Source organism: Callorhinus ursinus, unplaced genomic scaffold, assembly GCF_003265705.2.
Source record: "Callorhinus ursinus isolate GAN/ISIS: 27379988/994484 unplaced genomic scaffold, GSC_fseal_2.0 scaffold81, whole genome shotgun sequence".
NCBI lineage: Eukaryota > Metazoa > Chordata > Mammalia > Carnivora > Otariidae > Callorhinus > Callorhinus ursinus.
In genome coordinates this window covers 1,230,727-1,249,225 of record NW_027397143.1, presented here as the reverse complement: position 1 = coordinate 1,249,225, position 18,499 = coordinate 1,230,727, and the positions used below count along the sequence as shown (strand labels likewise).

At 54.3% G+C, this 18,499-nt stretch overlaps 2 protein-coding genes and 1 pseudogene across 4 annotated transcripts in view; 1 reads left to right on the top strand and 2 right to left on the bottom strand.

The window, feature by feature from the left end:
• Nucleotides 1–13,632, top strand: part of PHYKPL (5-phosphohydroxy-L-lysine phospho-lyase) — a 37,847-nt gene extending 24,215 nt beyond the window's left edge. For both annotated transcript variants that reach the window (XM_025862623.2, XM_025862622.2), the window contains exons 9-13: nt 6,861–7,015; nt 7,431–7,520; nt 9,110–9,240; nt 10,066–10,150; nt 13,188–13,632. In XM_025862623.2, coding sequence (XP_025718408.1) covers nt 6,861–7,015; nt 7,431–7,520; nt 9,110–9,240; nt 10,066–10,115 — 426 coding nt within the window. In that variant the 3' untranslated portion in view covers nt 10,116–10,150; nt 13,188–13,632. The remainder of the gene's footprint in view (nt 1–6,860; nt 7,016–7,430; nt 7,521–9,109; nt 9,241–10,065; nt 10,151–13,187) is intronic.
• LOC112816221 (ATP synthase F(0) complex subunit C2, mitochondrial pseudogene) lies at nt 1,669–2,233 on the bottom strand (annotated as a pseudogene).
• HNRNPAB (heterogeneous nuclear ribonucleoprotein A/B) lies at nt 10,750–17,280 on the bottom strand. 2 transcript variants are annotated; one of them, XM_025862625.2, is made up of 8 exons: nt 17,071–17,280; nt 16,756–16,987; nt 15,760–15,928; nt 14,916–15,074; nt 14,582–14,713; nt 12,401–12,512; nt 11,621–11,761; nt 10,750–11,358 (listed from the first exon to the last, which is right to left on the bottom strand). In XM_025862625.2, exons 2-8 carry the CDS (start codon nt 16,962–16,964, stop codon nt 11,288–11,290), a joined length of 993 nt encoding a protein of 330 aa, XP_025718410.1. In that variant the 5' UTR covers nt 16,965–16,987; nt 17,071–17,280; the 3' UTR covers nt 10,750–11,287. The 2 variants fall into 2 exon arrangements, with proteins under 2 accessions (XP_025718410.1, XP_073743692.1); XM_073887591.1 differs by lacking the exons at nt 11,621–11,761; nt 17,071–17,280.
• Between the last annotated feature and the right edge of the window lie 1,219 nt (nt 17,281–18,499).

The window sequence follows — 18,499 nt, the reverse complement described above, 5'->3', positions numbered from 1 at the left end:
GGAACATGTTCCTCTGTCTCCTCCTTTTGCTCAATTCTCTGTGTTTGTATGCATTAGATACTTCAACTACATCTCCCCGTCTTGAAGGAGTGGCCTTATGTAGAAGATGTCCTGTGGGGCCCCGAAGTGCAGTCCCTCCTGGCCACGAGACCCAGGTGCTCCAGGGGTGTCCCCTGTGTGGGCTGTGTGCACCCTTGTGTTGTGGCAGGCCTGCAACTCCTGTGAGCATGCTGGTGGGAGGGGCTATCATTCAGCTGTGAAGCCCAGCTGAGGTGCATGGTTGCATAGGGTTAGCAGTCTGGAGGGAGGATTCCAGAACGGTACCCACCAGTGCCAGGATCAGATCAGAACAGAGGATAGCAGAAATGGCTGCCACCACTGTCTCAGTCCTTGAAGAGTGGCCCGACTGCCTCCTATGTTTCCAACAGACCCTCCAAGATTAGTAAGTGGGACTCCTTCACCTGCAGTCCATGTACCTTTCGATCTGGTGTTTTGCACTGATTTCCGAGTCAAGTTGATCTATGTGTAAGCTTTTTAAGAGAGAGTTTTCATTTCCCTGTAGTTCTAGAGTTTTGTGAGATGTACTCCCTGTTGGTTTTAAAACCTAGGTGTTTGGGGATCTTGTCTCTTTTGTTCAGGATCTAAGGCTTGGAGTGCCTGATGTGGAGCTCAAATCACTCACTCCTCAGGGAAAAGTTATGGGCCCTTAAGATCCCTCCTGACTGTGGAATGCTGCCCCTGGGGTATGGTTTTCTTCCCTTAGTGAGAGTATATCTCTGTCTCTATTATCTCAGTGCTGTCCCTTCTTGCAGAGGCTCTGTTCATCCAGTTTCTCGGTCCCCTTCAGAGGGAATTATCTATATGTAGTTGTAGATTTGTTGTGTCCCTGAGAGGAGGTAAGCTCAGGGTCTTCCTACACCTCCATCTTGAACCTTTCCTCCACATCTGTATTCTTAAAGAGACACTGAAATGTAGTTTTCTTTTGATGTCTTTGTCAGGTTTTGGTATCACGGTGTAATACTGGCCTGAAAAAATGAGCTGGGAAATGCTTATGCCCCTTCTGTTTTCTGGAAGGCTTTTCAAAGGATTGGTGCTAATTCTTCTTTAAACACTGTGGTAGAATTCACCAGTGGAGCCATCTGGTTCTAGGCTCTTCTTTATGGGAACTTACTACTAATTTTTCCTTTTTACTTGCATATATCTATTAGATTTTCTGTTTCTTCTTGAGTCAGCGTCAGTATTTTTTATCTTTTAAGAATTTGTGCATTCCATCTTAGTTATCTAGCTTGTCGACATACATTTGTTCATATTATTCCCTTATAATACTTTTTGCTTCTTTAAGTTTGTTAGTTCGGTAATGATAGGTCCTCTTTCATTCCTGATTTTAGAATTTGAGTCTTTATGTTGGTCAGTCTAGCTGAAGTTGGTCAATTTTATTGATCTTCTCAAAGAACCCACTTTTGATTTTGTTGATTTTTTTATTGTTTTTCTATATTTCTATTTATTATTTTTTTTAAAGATCTTATTAACACAGTATTTATTTGTCTTCCCTCTGTCAAACCCTGAGCCAACCACTTTCCCCAGGCTGCCTGGGGAGGTATAGGAAAAGGAACATACAGGGCAGACAAGACACGGGAGAAAGACCTATGGGAGGTGGAGGCTGCTCCTTCACCTGACCAAGAGGATGAGAAAGGCCACCATCAGGCAAAAGAGCCCCATGGCCTCCAAGAGGGCAAAGCCCAGAATGGTGTAGGAGAAGAGCTGTTGCTTCAGAGAGGGAGTCCTGGCATAGCCAATGATGAGGCTCCCAAACACAGTCCCAATTCCAGCCCCAGAGCCAGCCAGCCCTACCATGGCAGCCCCAGCCCCAATGAACTTGACTGCTGTGTCGATGTCCCTTGAAATGGCGCTGGTTTGGAAGCTGCAGCTAGGAATATGTGAGGTCCGGGGACGTGGGGCTGCCAGGCTGCTGAGGCTCTCATCTGCTGGTGTCTCCAGTGCTGTAGACAGTGATGGGCTCAACAGCTGAGAGGTGCTCCTGACCAAGAAGCGGGTGGAGACGAACTTGGCACAGGCAGACATTTTTGGGGGCTGAGGGGCCGTGGCAGGAGAGCCGCTCCCAGTGCAGAGAAGTGTATTTCTGTTTATTTCCCCTTCAGTCTTTAGGATTCCCTTCCTTCTCGCTTTTGGTTTTGATTGCTCTTTTTTATGGTTTCTTAAAGTGGAAAGTTAGATTATTCATTTGAGAGCTTTCTTTTTTTTTTAAAGATTTTTTTTTTTTTATTTGAGACAGAGAGAATGAGAGAGAGAGAGAGAGCACATGAGAGGGGGGAGGGTCAGAGGGAGAAGCAGACTCTCTGCCGAGCAGGGAGCCCGATGCGGGACTCGATCCAGGCACTCCTGGATCATGACCTGAGCCGAAGGCAGTCGCTTAACCAACTGAGCCACCCAGGCGCCCTGAGATCTTTCTTTTTTAACGTACATGTTTACAGACAGAAATTTTCACATTAGTACTACTTTTGCTGCATCCTGTAAGTTCTGCTAGGTTTTCCTTTTCGTTAATCTATATTTTTAAATCTCCTTGTGACTTCTTTGATCCATTGGTGCACTTGGGAAGTGTTTTTTTCTGCTTTTTTGGAGTGTTCTGTATGTGTCTGTTAGGTCTAGTCAGCTTACAGTGTTGTTCAGATCCCCTATTTCTGTGTTGATCTTCTGTATAGTTCTATCAGTTACTGGAAATGAGAGACCAAACTCTCCATTTGTCACTGAATGGTACATTTCTGCTTTCACTTCTGTCAGTTTTTGCTTTACATATTTTGAGGCTCTGTTTTTAAGTACAAATGTGCTTGTAATGGTTATATCCTTTTGAAAGATTAACTCTTGGCATTATGAAATGTTTCTCTATGTTGCTAATACCAGTTTTAATCTGCAAGTCTCGTGTGTCTGATATTAGTACAGCCACTTCAACTCTTCTGGTTGCTGTTTGTGTGGTGTTATCTTCTCCACCCTTTTGCTTTCAGCCTCTTTGTGTCTACCAGTGCTCTTTATTCATGTGGACTTGAGTTACTATCTGATGTCTTTTTTTTTTTTAAGATTTTGTTTACTTATTTGTCAGAGAGAGAGAGAGAGAAAGAATGAGCACAAGCAGGGGAAGCGGCAGGCAGCGGAGGGAGAAGCAGGCTCCCCACTGAGCAGGGAGCCCGATGCAGGACTCGATCCCAGGACCCCGGGATCATGACCTGAGCCAGAGGCAGACACTTAATGGACCAAGCCACCCAGGCGCCCCTATCTGATGTCTTTTCATCTCAGCCTGAAGACATACCATTAGTAATTTTTGTGAAGTATATGTTAGTGACATATTTCTTCAGTTTTTATTTATCTGGAATTGTCTTAGTTTCCCCATTTTTAAAGGATACTTTTACATAGAATTTTTGACTGGCAGTCTTTTTCTTTCATTACTTTAAATATGTCAATCCCACTGCCTCTGGCCTTTATGGTTTCTGATGAGGAATCAACTGTTAATCTTGTTGAGGATCTCTTGCATGTGATGAGTCACTTCTCTCTTGCTGATTGCAGTATTGTCTTTTATTAATTGAGATATAATTAGCATACAGTATTCTATTAGTTTCATACAACATAATGATTCAATTATTTGTATATATTGTGAAATGATCACAAGTCTCGTTAGCATCCATCATCGCATGTAGTTACAGTTTTTTTCCTCGTGATGAGAACTTTGAAGATCTACTGTCTCAACCATGAGAGACTCTTAACTATAAGAAACAAACTGAGGGTTGCTGGAGGGGAGGTGGATGGGGGGACGGGGTAACCGGGTGACGGACATTAAGGAGGGCACGTGATGTGATGAGCCCTGAGTGTTATACGTAACTGATGAATTACTGAACACTACACCTGAAACTGATGATGTACTATATGTTGGCTGATTAAATTTAAATTTAAAAGCTCTGTCTTAGCAACTTTCAAATATATAATACAATATTTTAACTATAGTCACCATGCTGTACGTGACATCCCCATGACCTACTTATTTTATTTTTTTTTTAAGATTTTTTATTTATTTGATAGAGACACAGAGAGGGAACACAAGCAGGGGGAGTGGGAGAGGGAGAGGCAGGCCTCCCGCGGAGCAGGGAGCCCGATGCGGGGCTCGATCCCAGGACCCTGGGATCATGACCTGAGCCGAAGGCAGACGCTTAATGACTGAGCTACCCAGGCGCCCCGACCTACTTATATTATAACTGGAAATGTGTTAGCTTTTGACCACCTTTACCCATTTCTCCCACCCTCTTTGTGTGTCTTTCTCTCTCCTCTCCTTTTGGGACTCCCGTATGCAAATGTTGGTTTGCTTCCTTGTGTCCCACGGGTTGCCGAAGCTCTGTTCATTTCTTCTTTCTGGTTGGACCAGACAGTCTCAATTGACATTATCTTCAAATTTGCTGATTCCTTCATCTGTTTGCCTAGATCTGTTGTTGAGCCTCTCTGGTGAATTTTTCATTACAGTTACTGTGCTTTTCAACTCCAGAATTTCTATTTAGTTCTTTTTAAAAATTTCTCTTTAATCATATTCATCTTTGGTGAGACATCATCTTCGTGCTTTGCTTTTTGGTTCTTGCAATATGGTTTCCTTTAGTTGTTTTAATACATGCATAACATCTGATTTAATGTCTTTGCCTAATAAGACCACCATCTTGGCTTCCTCAAGGACAGTTTCTATTGATTGTTCCTTGCCCCCCATATATGAGTCATGCTTTTTTCTTTCCTTGGAAGTTTCATAATTTTCTGATGAAGACTGGACATTTTAAATAATATATTCTGTCAACTTTGGAAATCATATTCCCTCCTTATGGGTGGTGGTTTATTATTGTTTGTATAGTGCCTTTTCTGAACTAATTGTGTAAAGTTTGTAGTCTTTGCTTGGTTGGCTTAGTGATCATCTAATGATTGGACAGATAGCTCTTTAAATGTCTCATCTCTCAGCCTCTGACAAGTGGTTCCACGTGTGTGAGGACATGCCTTCACTACTCAGCCGAGCAGCTTACAACTCTGTCTCAGCCTACAACTTGTCTAAGCTCAGCCACCGGCAAGAGCTTAGAGTTTTTCAGGTCTTTCCTGAACATGCACATGGCACAGGGCATGCGCATAGCCCTGTGTGTATGCATGACCTTCTAGATGCCCAGGACTGTGTCAGAACTTGTTCATTTTCCTCCTGTTGCTCCTCTGGGGTGATCTTGGGGCAATAGCCTACCTACTGTGCTAGTTCAGCATCTTGGCTGGGTTATGATTCTAAACAAAAGATGCTATTAATACGTACACTCCACCTTTTAACAAGTTTGTGGTTAATAATATTATACAAGAGGTAGCCTCAATCCATCCTCTGTGTCCGTTCCACACATAATTTGTTTTGGACATATCAGAAATCTGCCTCGTGGCAGAATCACCTAGGAAGCTTTGTATGATCTCAAATACAGAGCTCTGCACACCCAGTTTGAAGATGGTCTAGAGGACGCAACTATACACCCTTTAGAATGGCTGCAGTTAAAAAGACTGACAATTCCAAATCATTTTGAGGATGGGAGCTCCTGGAATTTTGTAGGCTAATGGTGGAAATGTAATACGATACGACTACCTCGGGAAAGTTTCACGGTTTCTTTATAAAGCTATTACATTTATGATTACAACCCAGCAATTCCACTCCTAGGTATTTACCCAAGAGAAATGAGGACGTCTGTTTACACCAAGATTTGTTATAAATGTTCTTAAACAGCTTTATTCGTAGTAGCCAAAAACCAGAATAACCCAAGGGACCACTAACAGGAGATTGGATAAACAAAGGATGGTACGTCCATACGGTGGGGTACTATGCACCAGTAAAACGAACATGCTCCTGAGACACAGGACAAGCCAGGAAATCGCAAAAACAGGGAGAGCAGAAGCGACCGGGCACAAAAGAGAACATTCCAGAAACAGCAGAACTGTAGTGACAGAAAGCAGGTCAGCGGTCGCCTGAGCCAGCAGTGGAGGGGCACAAGGAACTTTGGGAAGTGATGGAAATGTTCTGTATTTTCGTTGTGGTGGAGGTTCCACGGGTGTGTGTACTTGTCGAGTCACACTGAACCATATACACTGTATTTGCAGCTTATTGGACGTAAAGTCTACCTCGATAAAGTTTTCTTTTTAAATATAGTTTAAAAAAAAAAAGGCAGTCTGCAAGAGACACCCTCGCGCCTCCCCCTCTGTGACGCAGGCCCCCCGCTCAGACACCTGCAGGGCCAGGTGGAGGAAGGGGGCTGAAGCTCCAGGGGGCCTGGAGGGGACAGCCCCGCCGGCGGAGCCAGACGGGCCAGGAGCCAGGACCACATAGTTACCGTGAGCACCAAATTGAGAGCTGTTCATAACGCCGCACGGGCTGGACGCGGCGACCCTTGGGCCACACGTGCCTGCGGGCAGCTGGCTTACACTCTCTGCCCTAAAATCCGCCCGGGGCTCCAACAGAGCCTTGAGAGCAGTTACAAAGTGGCTTTTCCTGGATGCGGCCCAGGCTCGGAGGTGATGGGGCCTAGTCGGATGCTTTGGGTCCGGGCCTACCCTGTGAGCTGGGGCCCTAGCACCTCTCAGCGAAAGCCAGCTCTGTGGGAATGCACAGTACCCTCTCCTCTGATTCTGCCTCTTGGGGCTTCCTCCTGTACCCCCGGGGTAGCTTGCCTGAGTCCCAGTCATGTTAGTACTGGGAAAGGCGAGAGAACAGCCCGTGGGGGCCTCGGGGGGAGCCCGTTTACCCCCGAGTACTCGGAGTTCTGAGGGGTTCGGGCATCTGAGCCGCCGTTTGTCGCCTGGCGCAGTTTGGGGGCAGCCCAGTGTCCTGCGCCGTGGGCCTGGCCGTCCTGGACGTTCTGGAGACGGAGCAGCTGCAGGCCCACGCCGCCTCTGTGGGCAGCGTCCTGATGGGGCTCCTCGGACAGCAGAAAGCCAAACATCCCATCATCGGGGACGTCAGGTGAGGCTCGGGCAGCGGTCCTTCCCCGCTAACTGAACACCGGCCAGGGGCCAAGTGTGGTTTCCTCGGTCACCTCATCGCCACCCGGGTTGGTGGGGGCTTGTGTCCCCACAGAGGAGGAGCTAAAGCGCCGAGGGGGGCTGTTGCCCAAGATGGCGCTTCTAGGGAAGGAGAAAGCAGGGTCCACCTGGGCTCTGACCCCCAGCCTTTCCGCTGTCACACCTGGGGCCCCTCCCCTCGCAGTCACTTCCTGGCCCTGGGTCACCACCCTCCAAGGGTTCTGCAGTGCCCAGCCTCCTCAGGAAACAGAGGCACAGGCCCCGGGGCTTTCCACAGGCGCAGGCAGTGGGGGGGCGGGGAGCACGGACCGCGGCCCCTCGGCCTGACCTCCAAAGATGTCGCCTTTCTGCTCCAGGGGCATCGGGCTCTTTATTGGTGTGGACCTGATCAAAGACACGGCAACCAGGACGCCAGCAACTGAAGAGGCGAACTACGTGGTGTCCAGGTACTTTTGCTCGGAACGAGTTGCCTTTGCAGCATCCGGGGCCCTGCCTGAGAAGGAGCCTCCCTCCTGCTTCGGCTGGAGGCCCACAGAGGGCGGCCTGAAGGAGGTGGCACCTGGGCCGGAGCAGAAGAGGGGGCCCCCTTCTGTGTGTCCCCCGCCAGCTCCGTGGCCGGGGCCCTGCACAAAGGCTTCAGGTTGGGGGCGGTGCGTTCCCGGTTCCCAGCCGAGGGTGCCAGAGCCGCAGGGGCCCTCAGACCCGAAAGCCGCATTTCACAGCCCCCGGTGGCCGCAGGGGAAGCAGCTTCCCTGCAGCCACACCAGGGATGGTGGCAGAGGTGGACCTGGGGCTCCCTGTTCGCACAGCAGTGGGCTTTCGGGACGGACAGACCTCCTGCTCCTTGTCTGAGTGGAAGGCGTGTGGAGGACTGGGATCGCAGGTCTCCGGGGTCCTCCACCGCAGCCCCAGTTCACGTGTTGTTTCAGCTGACCCCAGGGGGTCCTGAGCCTCACAACCCTTTTTCTTGTGACTCCCTTTTTAGCACCCTTCCCCCACCTTGGCAAACTCCGGTGTTCCACGTGTGTCCTTACTCAGATCGTGCAATGCACATCATTCTAAGAGCATGTGAACAGAAACAATGTAAAAATGTTCCCTTCCTTCGGATTTTCGAGACTGACCCCCGCCCACTTGCCGCCTGAGCCCTTCCTTCTCTGGGGGTCGGGCGCACCCAGCAGCTCACCCACCGCCTTCCCCTCTGGGGAGCCTCGGGACTCAGGGTCAGTGGGAAGGAGGCAGCCAGACCTGAGTTCTCCAGTGCAGAGAGGAAACCAGAACTGGGGGTGGGGGCATGGCACCCACGGGGGCCCCGCTGGGAGGTGGTGGGGCTGGATCGCAAGTCCAGACCTTGTTCTTTCTAATAGGACCACGGTCCGTGCCGGCAAGAACAGTACGGGCAAAAGGAGCCAAACTGGCAAGACTTGAAAATAATGAAGGAATGAGAAAGAATGGAAGTGGGGGTCAGAATGTAAATACAATCACGTCAGACCCTTTCTGGCCAAATTACCTTCCTAGGTCAAAGTGCAAATGTGGAAAGTTAACGTCCTTAGGTACCAATAATACTAAGGAGAGTGAAGTCATCTTTCTAGAAAGAATTGGAAATTAAAACTGGAGAGTCCTCTGGGATTTCAAGATTACTTTGGGGCAGGAAGCAGAAACAGGGTTGGCAGGGAAGCTGCTGAAGCTACGTCCGGGGGCGCGTGGGGCTCACTGTACCAGCCCGTGAGCATCGGTGCAGCGCAGGAATGCTTGCCCTCCACGTCGGCGCCGCAAGCCTGGCTTGGCTCAGGCCGGGGCTCCCGGGGTGGGGGCAGGGGGCGGGGCACCCCACACGGGAGACCTTAATGCTGGGCTCCGGAGCACGGGCATGCAGGAGGTCAGGCAGAGGCAGCCAGGGCCGTGTCCTGGTGGGACCTGAACGGGGGGGTGGGGCTCCCGGGGCCAGAACGGCCTGGGGGGTAGGGGGAGGCCCCGTGAAGGGCTCCTTGGCTGCTGGACAGCAGGGCCTTACCATGTGCCGCGTCCCCCCGCCCAGGCTGAAAGAGAACTACATTTTGCTGAGCACCGACGGCCCTGGGAGGAACGTCCTGAAGTTTAAACCCCCGATGTGCTTCAGTGTGGACAACGCGCGGCACGTGGTGGCCAAGATGGATACCATCCTGACAGGTGAGCTGGGGGCCCTCGTCTCTATAGAGCCCAACCTGCAGCCAGGAGCTAGGACCTTCCGGGTGCCCAGGAAGGGGGCTCCGCAGCGAGCCGCGAGTTCTCCAGACCGTGCAGGGACCAAGGAACTGCAGTGTGACAGGAGGGCTTCCTGAGCCGTTCGCCATCCTGCCTGGGCAGCACCAGTCGGCGCGGGGCAAGGAGCTCCAGCGAAGCGCCATCATGTTAGCCGTGAAGCGCAGGGACGTACATGGGTGGCAGGAGCCTTGTGCCTTACTTAAAAGGCTAGTGTCCCTTTCAGCGGCTGAGCTGCTGGAATGAGATTTGCACCCAGGACTGATGAAATGCAAAAGACTCCTCCCTGTTTCCAGTCCCCTAGGAGACATCAGGATCAGTCCAGGGTCTCCCCTAAATGCACTCACTGGGCCCCCTGGAGCGACGGAAGCCGACAGGTCTCTGCAGGCCATGCTGCACATGCAGAGGTGGGAGCAGGGGTGGCCAGTGGGCAAAATCTCAGCTCCTGGCAGAAACTCACGCCTGGAGGGACTTGGGGGCGGGGGCGGCCAGGGGAGGAGAGGAGAGGCTGACTGGGCATGGACATGGCTTTGCTTTCCCGGGCAGAGGGGGCTGCCATTGAGCCTGGAAGTCCCAGGAAGCCTGAGGTCTGGCTTTGTTCTTTCGGGACAGTGTTGCTCACCCTGTGGCTTAGTGGCCTGTGTACATGGTCAAGGGGCTGGACTAGGGCCCAGTCTCCAAACTGTCATCCAAGAAGCTTGGATGCTGGAGGCAGGCTAAGCCATTTGTGGGGGGCTTTGTGCTGTTTTTCAGACATGGAAGAAAAGGTGAGAAGCTGTGAGACGCTGAGGCTCCGGCCCTGAGGCAGCCCTGCCACGTCACATCCTCCCTCCCCCAGGTGAGTGGGCCTTGTTCCTTGCGACCCACTGCCCGGGTCCGCACCCTCAGCAACCCAAACCTTGCTCTTAACCGGGTCCTCTCCAGCCACCCCGCCAGAAACCTCTCCCAACAAGAGTTTGCATGTGATAGCTGACGGGAGAGGGCGGAAGTAGCACCTTCCCCCAAGCCAGTTCTAGAAGTGAGGGGAAACAAAAGTCTTTGCTAGTCTGAGGCCTCAACCACCAGCTTCTAGGGGGCCCCTAGCACACTGCCTTCACACTGTCCTTGCTGGGAGACCGAATCCCACTTCCACCAGCAAGGAAAGACAGAAAAGTCTGTAGGTGCCTCAGACCCCACTGCCCTGGGGGCAGCATCCCTCACAGTACCACCTTCACCCCCTTGAAGCTGCCTCCAGCCAGAGTCCTTTAACTTTCTCTGAAAGGGCTCAAGTCCTGGGCAGGGCCAGTCCTTACAAGCAGCTCCCTGGCAATGCTGGGCATCCACGGCCCCGCCTGACAAGACCTGCTGTTCGGTCATGGGTCGTGGAGGGTACTAGGGCTTGAGAGGCTCGGGAGGCCCTTCCCCGCTCTTCACAGCATACCCCACACTCACCCAGGCTTTGGGGGTTTTTAAATTTTTATTTCAAAAGCTTGGATAGCTTCAATATCCAGGTCGTGGCAAAATCAGGACACGTGTAAAATACCTTACAATACATTAGATTCCCAAAAGGTACCAAAAAGTACAGTAAAATTAACACTTCCATTAACAGGAAATGTATGACACAAATAATATAAAATTAAAAGGTGAAAAAAAGGTGACACTGGTTTCCTAAGATACAGTTTACTCTTTACAACCAGGGTCCACAGGTCCAGGCGCGGCAGCAGGAAGCAGACCCTGGCAGCTGGGCTCTGGGGGACCTGGGCATACAATCAGTCAGCCCCTCACGCCGCTCCGGCCTCGGAGACCCCACACGCTGCCTACAACAACTAGAGCTCTGGAAATAGTCAACAGGAGAGTGATTTCCAAGGGGGAAATTTTAAATAAGATGCACATGGGACAGGCCATAGAAAGTATGCCAAGTTAAATTTGGTACGTAATTGTGTTCACTCGAGATCCAAACAAGCGTGTGCGACCGGTCGGGCGTCCTGCCGAAGCCTCAGTACGGCTTGTAGTTGTTCTGGTGGCCACCGCGGCGCTGGCTCTTCCCGTAATTTGTGCTGCCCTGACCTGGGGACAAGATCGACAACGGTCGCAGCTCCGCCTTCCTGAGCCTTCCCCGCCCCTGTGCCAGGCGCTTGGCGGGGACGGGCTCCCCGAGGCCCAGAAGCTTGAGCACTTCTTCCCGTGGCGCTGCCAGTGGCCGCGCCACGCCCCCCAAGCCCAGCCTGTCCGACTCCAAAGCCCCTGCTGCCAGTGGCCCCTGCACTGTCTGTCCTGCCTCCCGGGGGAGGGGGGGTGAGTGGCGGGGGCCTCCCTCTCTCCTACTTACTGTAGTCGTAGCCGGGGCCGTAGCCGTAATAGCCATAGGGCGAGTAGTCGTAGCCGCCATAGCCGGGCCCGTAGCCCTGCTGGTAGCCGTAGCCCTGGTTCCAGTAGCTGCCGTAGCCCTGATTCCAACTCTGACTCTGACCTGTGGGGGGAGCAGGGCACAGGGGCCCATGGACCATTTAGCACACGCAGGAGCTAGGATGGAGGAAATCCTGCCCTTTGGGTGGCGGGGTTACTATGGCAACTCAGAGGTAGAAGCCAAGGGGCTGCTGTCCTGGGGTCAAGGGCCCTGGGCCCGACCCCGCGTCGAAAACCCAAGCCTGGGATCGGCCAGGACAGACCGGACCGCTAACTCCTCTCGGGGCAAATGAGGCAGGAGCTCACTCTCTCTCGAATGTCCCTCTCCTCACCCCCCCCACGCTCCCTGGCAGCTTGGCCTTAAAAAAGGATGAAGTTCAGGCTTTGGAGTCAGAGGGGCCTGGACAGAAGGAGGTAAAGCGCCTGGCACAGCCCTGCCCTACCTTTTGCTCACCCGCCCACGGGTGTCGACACTCAGGACCGCCACCAAGCCAAGCACGCCCCCTTATGCCCCCCGCACCCTGACTGCAATGCGGATGTCCCTCTGCCCTGGGGCCCCAGGCCCCAAGCGAGCCAGACTCCCCCATGCCATGCCAAGCAGCAGCGCCACCGTGTCTCGCCCAGCCTGGCGCAGCACGCACCGGAGGCCGGCAAGAGCCCCCCCAGACAAGCACCCATCTTCATGGAACCAAGTTCCACTCACCTCCGCTGCCACCGCCGCTGCCTCGGTTCCCTCGGTTGCGGCTCCCACGGCCCCCAGAGCCATACTGCTGCTGCTGATAGACCTCTTTGGGCTGGGCCACCTTGATCTCACACTGAAAGCAGAGAGGACAAGGGGTCACACCACTGCGCCAAGCTCTCTGGGCAGGTGGACAAAGACCTTTGCTGATGGAGAGTCAGCCAATCGGGACCGTCTGCTCAAAACCACAATGCGCCCAGGGGGCACGTCAGTGGGGTCATTTGGTGTGGCGTCCTGACTCTTGGGTTTGGGCACAGGTCATGATCTCTGGGTCATGGGATTCAGTTGTGCATGGGGCTCCGTGCCGAGCGGAGTCTGCTAAGGCTTCTCTCTCCCTGTCCCCCCAACGTGCACTCTCTCTCTAAATCCTTAGAACAAGCCAACAAAAAAAGATATGCTGAAGTGGGAAGCCACATTTGGGCTAGAAGCTTGCAGGAGCACAACTAAAATCTTAATGGACCAGGGCTCACTAGGGCCTTTTTGGCCAAAACCTCTCCCCAGGGAACGTACTGGGGTGACAGCTATACCCCAGGCCTGCTGATGGCAGCCCAGGGGCAGCTCTGCATCTAACGACTGGGAAGAGAGACAGCAAGGCCAAAGCTAACCTAGTGTAGCAAGATCCCGCACCCGGGGGACAGGTCTGATGCCAGCCCCGTTCTACTGGGCAAGGGGGACCAGAGGTGGCTTCTCAGGTCAGGGGCCTTAAGTGGGGGGGAAGGGGACACTTTCTCATTTTGTCCTTTCTTTACAGAAGGAATGAAGCATCCCACACAAACACACTGAGGTGGCGACCGCGGGACCCCCGGCTTTGAGGAGGAAAGCCACTGAGGCTCAAGGTGGGGCTTCCTGGCGGCCACACTGCTTCCCCCTTCCCCCAACCACTGGCTGTTGTTGGGAAGGGCCAGATAGCGGTGTCCCCTTAGGAGCCAAAGAGTCAAGTTTCCTTTTTGCTGAAAATTCTGCCCACTGTGGGTGGGGTTAGGGTCAGGGACCTCCCACCACCCAGTTGCCTAAGTAAATCAGGAGTTTACTTTTTAAAGTACGTACCCTGGCACATATACTCCCCTTATTAGGACCTAGTATGTCAGCATTCAAGCATACTCTAACGAACCAGGAAACCACCCCCACACCAAGTGATGCCATGTGATGTCTTCTGTTTAATTAAAAATGCTGAATACATTTATTTCAAAACCCAACACCAGTAGCAGTTGCCTACCTTACAGGTACTTCCTGCCCGTTTCACATTAAGACACAGGAAAAAAAAAAAAAAAAAGTCCTGTGCATTCACTGTGCACTGGGGGGAAGAGCTCTTAGCCAGCTGCTGCGCCTAAGATTCAAACTCATTTGACGTAAACTTTAAGGGCCCAATCCTAAATCCAGTCTAACTTCCCAGCCAGGATTAAGACTTCTAGAAGCCCCACCCTACCTGTCCCACCTTATCTGGCTGCCTCTCCTGCTCAGACCTGCCACACCCGGCCAGCGAGCCACACCCTCACCTGCCTCTAGGCCACCTAGAGAATACCTGCAGCAAACTCCCCTCCACCCCTCCTGGCCTGGCCAGAGTTCAGAGGGAAGGGCTGCAGGTCTCACCTCACCTCAGGCAAAAAAGGACCATGGACACAAGCTGCTAAAACCCTGGGAGCTTTGGGAAGAATCTTCACCTGAGGTGGGAATTGACTAAACCAAAATCCAAAGGGGGTGAGAGTGAACAAAGATTTGGTTGTGACAGGAGAGAGAAAAAAGGTCCATGGCAGGAAAGACTTTACCCAAAAGAAACAAACCCGTAAATGACAGAAGTTCTAGAATCTTCTGAGACTTTAACTGCAGACCATGTTCACCTTGGACCCTAGATTGGGAACACTGTGACCTCTAGCTTTCTATCAGGAATCAAAGGGGCTACTCAACATGCTCTAGCCCTTAGAAACCACCCTTTCTCCTGCCTCCCACACATCCTGGGTTTCTGCCAATTCTACCACCAGCCCAGAACTCCCTGAAGGACGGGACCATCGGCCCCAATCAGGACAGCAGGCACGGCAGAAACACAGTAGGGTCAAACTGCCCTGGAGAGGCAGCCCAACAGCCAACCACCCCTGTAAGAGCCAGCTCTCCAGCAGCAGGCCAGAGACAGAGCCGGAGCCACCTTACCTTACTTCCACTGATGGTATGGAACTTTTTCTCCAGAACTTTCTTCACAGGTTCCTCTTCTTTAAAGGTGATGAAAACAAAGCCTCGTCTTTTGTTCAACTTTGGATCCATTGGAAGCTCAATGGCCTCGATCTGGAAACATATGCAAAGCTCAGAACCAATGCCTCTTTCCCACCCCCAGGGCCCATAGGGAACTCCCAGGAGAAAAGACCCATGGAGGCCAGAGTGAACACAGCTACCCTGTAGAGGACTACAGCCAGGAAGGCTGCCAAGGACCAGGGAGAAAGCAACCTCAGGAGAGCCGGCAGGCCAACTCCCAGGGTCCCACACTCACCTCCCCAAACTCGCGGAAGTACTCCCTAATCTTCTCCTCAGTGGCTTCAGGATTCAGACCCCCCACAAAAATTTTCTTTACCGGGTCCTTCTTCATGGCCATGGCCTTTTTGGGGTCAATGACACGGCCATCCAGCCTGTGTTCCTTCTGGTCTAGGACCTGTCCCAACAAAAGAAAATTAGGTTGTAACTCAGAAGCACCACCCTCAACAAGGCCCTTCTCTCTGAGCCACGGAGACCTCAACGCTGGTACACAAAACGTGTTCGGCCCCTTCAAACTCCACCCCTAACCTGACTGAGCAACCCAGCGTCATCCCCAAACTTCAAGTACAGCTCGTTTATCTGAACGCCTACAGACCTCGCCGCCACTGCTTTCCCCGAGGGGGGCAGTCTCAGTTTAAAGCCTGTCTCTTTCACGAGTTAAGCAGCAGTGAAGAAGGCTGGAGGTGGGCTGCTAGGGTTAGAATCCACCCCTTTCTGGCTGTGTGAGCTCTTCTACTTGCACTTCTGAGCCTTTGTTTCATTTTCCATAAAATGGAGCTAAAATAATGCCTAGTTCATTCACAGCAACCCCGGACTTTTCATTCTAGTCCTCACAGTAACAGCACATTTGCTTTATCAGTGCCCAGGAGAGAGAGAAAAAAAGGCAACGAACACCAACGACGATCCTCCTGGACCACTCGAACCCATACCCCTCACCACTTAAGCTGTATTCTTTAATCCCTTAAAAAACAGTAGAAGTTCCTCACCTCAACCACCTACAGAATACACCAACTCATCATGCTCTCAGAAGGCTACCCTCTTAGAGCAAACTTAAGGCTGCAGACACCAAGCACCCGGCTTACCTTCTCCACACTGGCTGCGTCTTTGAAGAGGATAAACCCAAACCCTCTTGACCGACCGGTGTTGGGATCCATTTTTATTGTACAGTCAACGACCTCTCCAAATTTGGTAAAGTAATCCTTCAGGTCCTTTTTGCTGGTATCCCAGCTCAGGCCGCCAACGAACATTTTTCTGAAACGGTAAAGACACGTGCCAACGAGCCTCACAAGAAAGCCGCGATCTGAGAAGGGCCGGGCCCGACGAAACCTTCACCGCCAAGGCTCAGAAGCAAAGCCGCCACCGGAGCACGGGCCTGCCCTCAAGAGTCCCCAGGGCTCCTCCCTTCGGGAGGGGTCACCCAATCCGCCCAGTCTTCACTACCCTCGCACACAACCCGGACCCGGGAGAAGCTTCAGCCTGCTCAGCCCCCGACGGGGCAGGGGAAGGAAGGGCACTCTGGCCTGGGGTAGAGGCCCCGAACCCTCACAACTGGAAGTCATTGGACGAGCATGGAGCACGGAAGGCAAAGGGCCGCCGGCCCGGCCTCACCCCCCCCCCCCCCCAGCCCCCACCCCCGAGAGCTCGCTCTCAAGGAACTCGAGGCTTCCAGGCTTCCGGGGGCCGGAGACCGCGTTCAGACCGTGACTCCGCCCTCCGCGGGGCGGGGGGGGAGAGGCAGGCCGCGGCCGGGGCGCGCGCCAACTCCGCCCACGCAGGCCCGCGGAGCCGGAGGCCGGCTCGGCCCCGGGTCCGAGCGCACTCCCTCCCTCTTCCGGGCCGCCCGCTCCCCACCCCCACCCCCGGCCCCGCGCAAGCGGCCCCGGGGCGGCGCCAAAGTCGACCCAACAAACTCCTGCAAACTCCGGCGCGAGCGGCGGCGCGGCGGGCGACGAGGGGCCGGGCGGCGGGCCGCGAGCAGGCCCCGGCCGCCCGCCCGCCCCTCCCCCCGCCGCGTGGCGCCAACAAAAGGCGGCCCCGGAACAAAGGCGGCGCCCCGGTCGGCCCGCGGCCGCACCTACCCCGCGTCCTCCTCGTTCTTGCTGGCGTTGATCTGGTCGCCCTCGGCGCCGTTCTGGTTGCCGGCCGGGGGCGCCGCGCTCCCGCCTCCGGCGCCCGCCGCGGCCCCGGTGCCGGCCCCCGCCGGCGACTCGCCTTCGGGGGCGGCCTCGTGTCCGTTCTCGGTGGCACCCGTCGTCTCCATGGGCTGCTCCTCACCCGCTTCCGACATGGTAGGCCGGGGCGCGGCGGCTCCTGCAACGAGCGGCCCCAGCGCGTCAGGCGCGCGCGGCTCCCGCCCAGGCTCCCGCCCGCCGCCCGCGGGCCCGGCCGCTCACCTCGCCGCCGATGACGCCGCAGGGCCCGCTCGTCCCCACCCGCAGGAAAGGCGCCGCGGGCTCGGCCGCGCTCACGCCCGCGCTGCCGGGCCTCCCCTCCGTCCGCCGACGGAGCCGCCGCGACCTCGCGCCCTCCGCCGCGCCGCTCGGAGCCCACCGACCAACAGGCTCGCTCGGGCCCGCGCGGTGCCGCCGCCTGACAATGCCGACTCGTGGCGCTCTTTATAATGCCGGGGCCGGGCGCACCTCGCAACAAGGCGCGTGCTCATTGGCTGTGCCCGCCCGCCACTCAACCCCGCGCCAGCGTCCCATTGGCCGCAGCGGCGCGCGCACGCTAAATCCGGGCGGGCTTTGTCCTCGTTTTAGAACCCGCGCGAGTCAGGGCCTGGCGGAGGGCTCCCGGGGCCGGGCGGCAACACAGCGTTCTCCTGAGCGGCGCCGGCAGCCGGAACCCCGCGGCCCAGGGGCCGGAGACCGACCTCTCCGCTCTGTGAGGTCGCAGTCTCTCGTCCCGGTGCGCCCCATCCCAGCATTGGCAGCTTCGCCCATTCTGTTTTCCCCAAAAAGGAACCTGGGCTCTAGGAAGTCTCGCAAATCAAGGTCGCCCGGCTGGAAGTGGGAGAAGTCGGGCTGCCGAGCTCGGGCGCGCAGAGTTCCCCCCGGACGCGGCCCGCCCTCCCCCTTGACCTTGGTGCCCTCACGGCCCCGCGCTCCCGCCCTTTCTGCCGCCTCCCCCAGTGGCGAGCCGCGGAGAGGGGGTGGAGCCCGCCGGGCGTCTGGTGCCAAAGGTGCTCGGGCAGGATGTGGCGGGAGAAGCGGTGGGACGGCGGTGTTCCCCAATCTTAGGTCGTCCGGCACCACCTAGACGACTAGCCTTGTCTTCACACTTTGGGTTAACGTTTTTTATTTGAGTTAATTCATGTATTCCTGCTGAAATTTCTTTTTCAGGAAAATACACCACTTCCCTGAAATCATGAAGTTGGAGGCGGGGAGGGACGAGAAGTTCTCTTTCTCTAATATACTAAACCCCTTCATTTGATCTCCTTGACCACCAAGCTTGGAAGGCCGGCGTAATCCCATGATTCCTTTTAAATCATATGGGTGACGGGGCCCCACATGGACCAGGATTACAACCTCTGAAGCCTGGGGATTACCAGATAGCAACAGAACACAAGTGGCTGACGTTTCCCGCTGGGTTCCTGCAGCCAGGCCCGGTGTGGGGGGCTGGGGGTTCTAGTGCCTCATCTGGTCTCCTAACAACCCAGTGGAAGGCGATACCGTCACAAATTTATAAATGAGAAAACTGAAGCCCAGAGCGTTGGCCCAAGACTCACTCCCGAATCGGGCCAGCCAGTGGAGTTGCAGAGAAAATGAAAAATGTGACCATTTCACATTTGGAAAAAATAATCGATTATAGAAAATCCGAAGA

Excerpts from the sequence above, each read along its gene's own strand:
- HNRNPAB (XM_025862625.2), bottom strand. The coding sequence starts at position 16,964 with ATGTCGGAAGCGGGTGAGGAGCAGCCCATGGAGACGACGGGTGCCACC. Across the intron at positions 15,075-15,759 it reads ACGCAGCCAGTGTGGAGAAG|GTCCTAGACCAGAAGGAACA; the intron begins GTAAGCCGGGTG and ends TTGTTGGGACAG. Across the intron at positions 11,359-11,620 it reads CGGCCCCGGCTACGACTACA|GTCAGGGCAGCACAAATTAC; the intron begins GTAAGTAGGAGA and ends TCTTGTCCCCAG.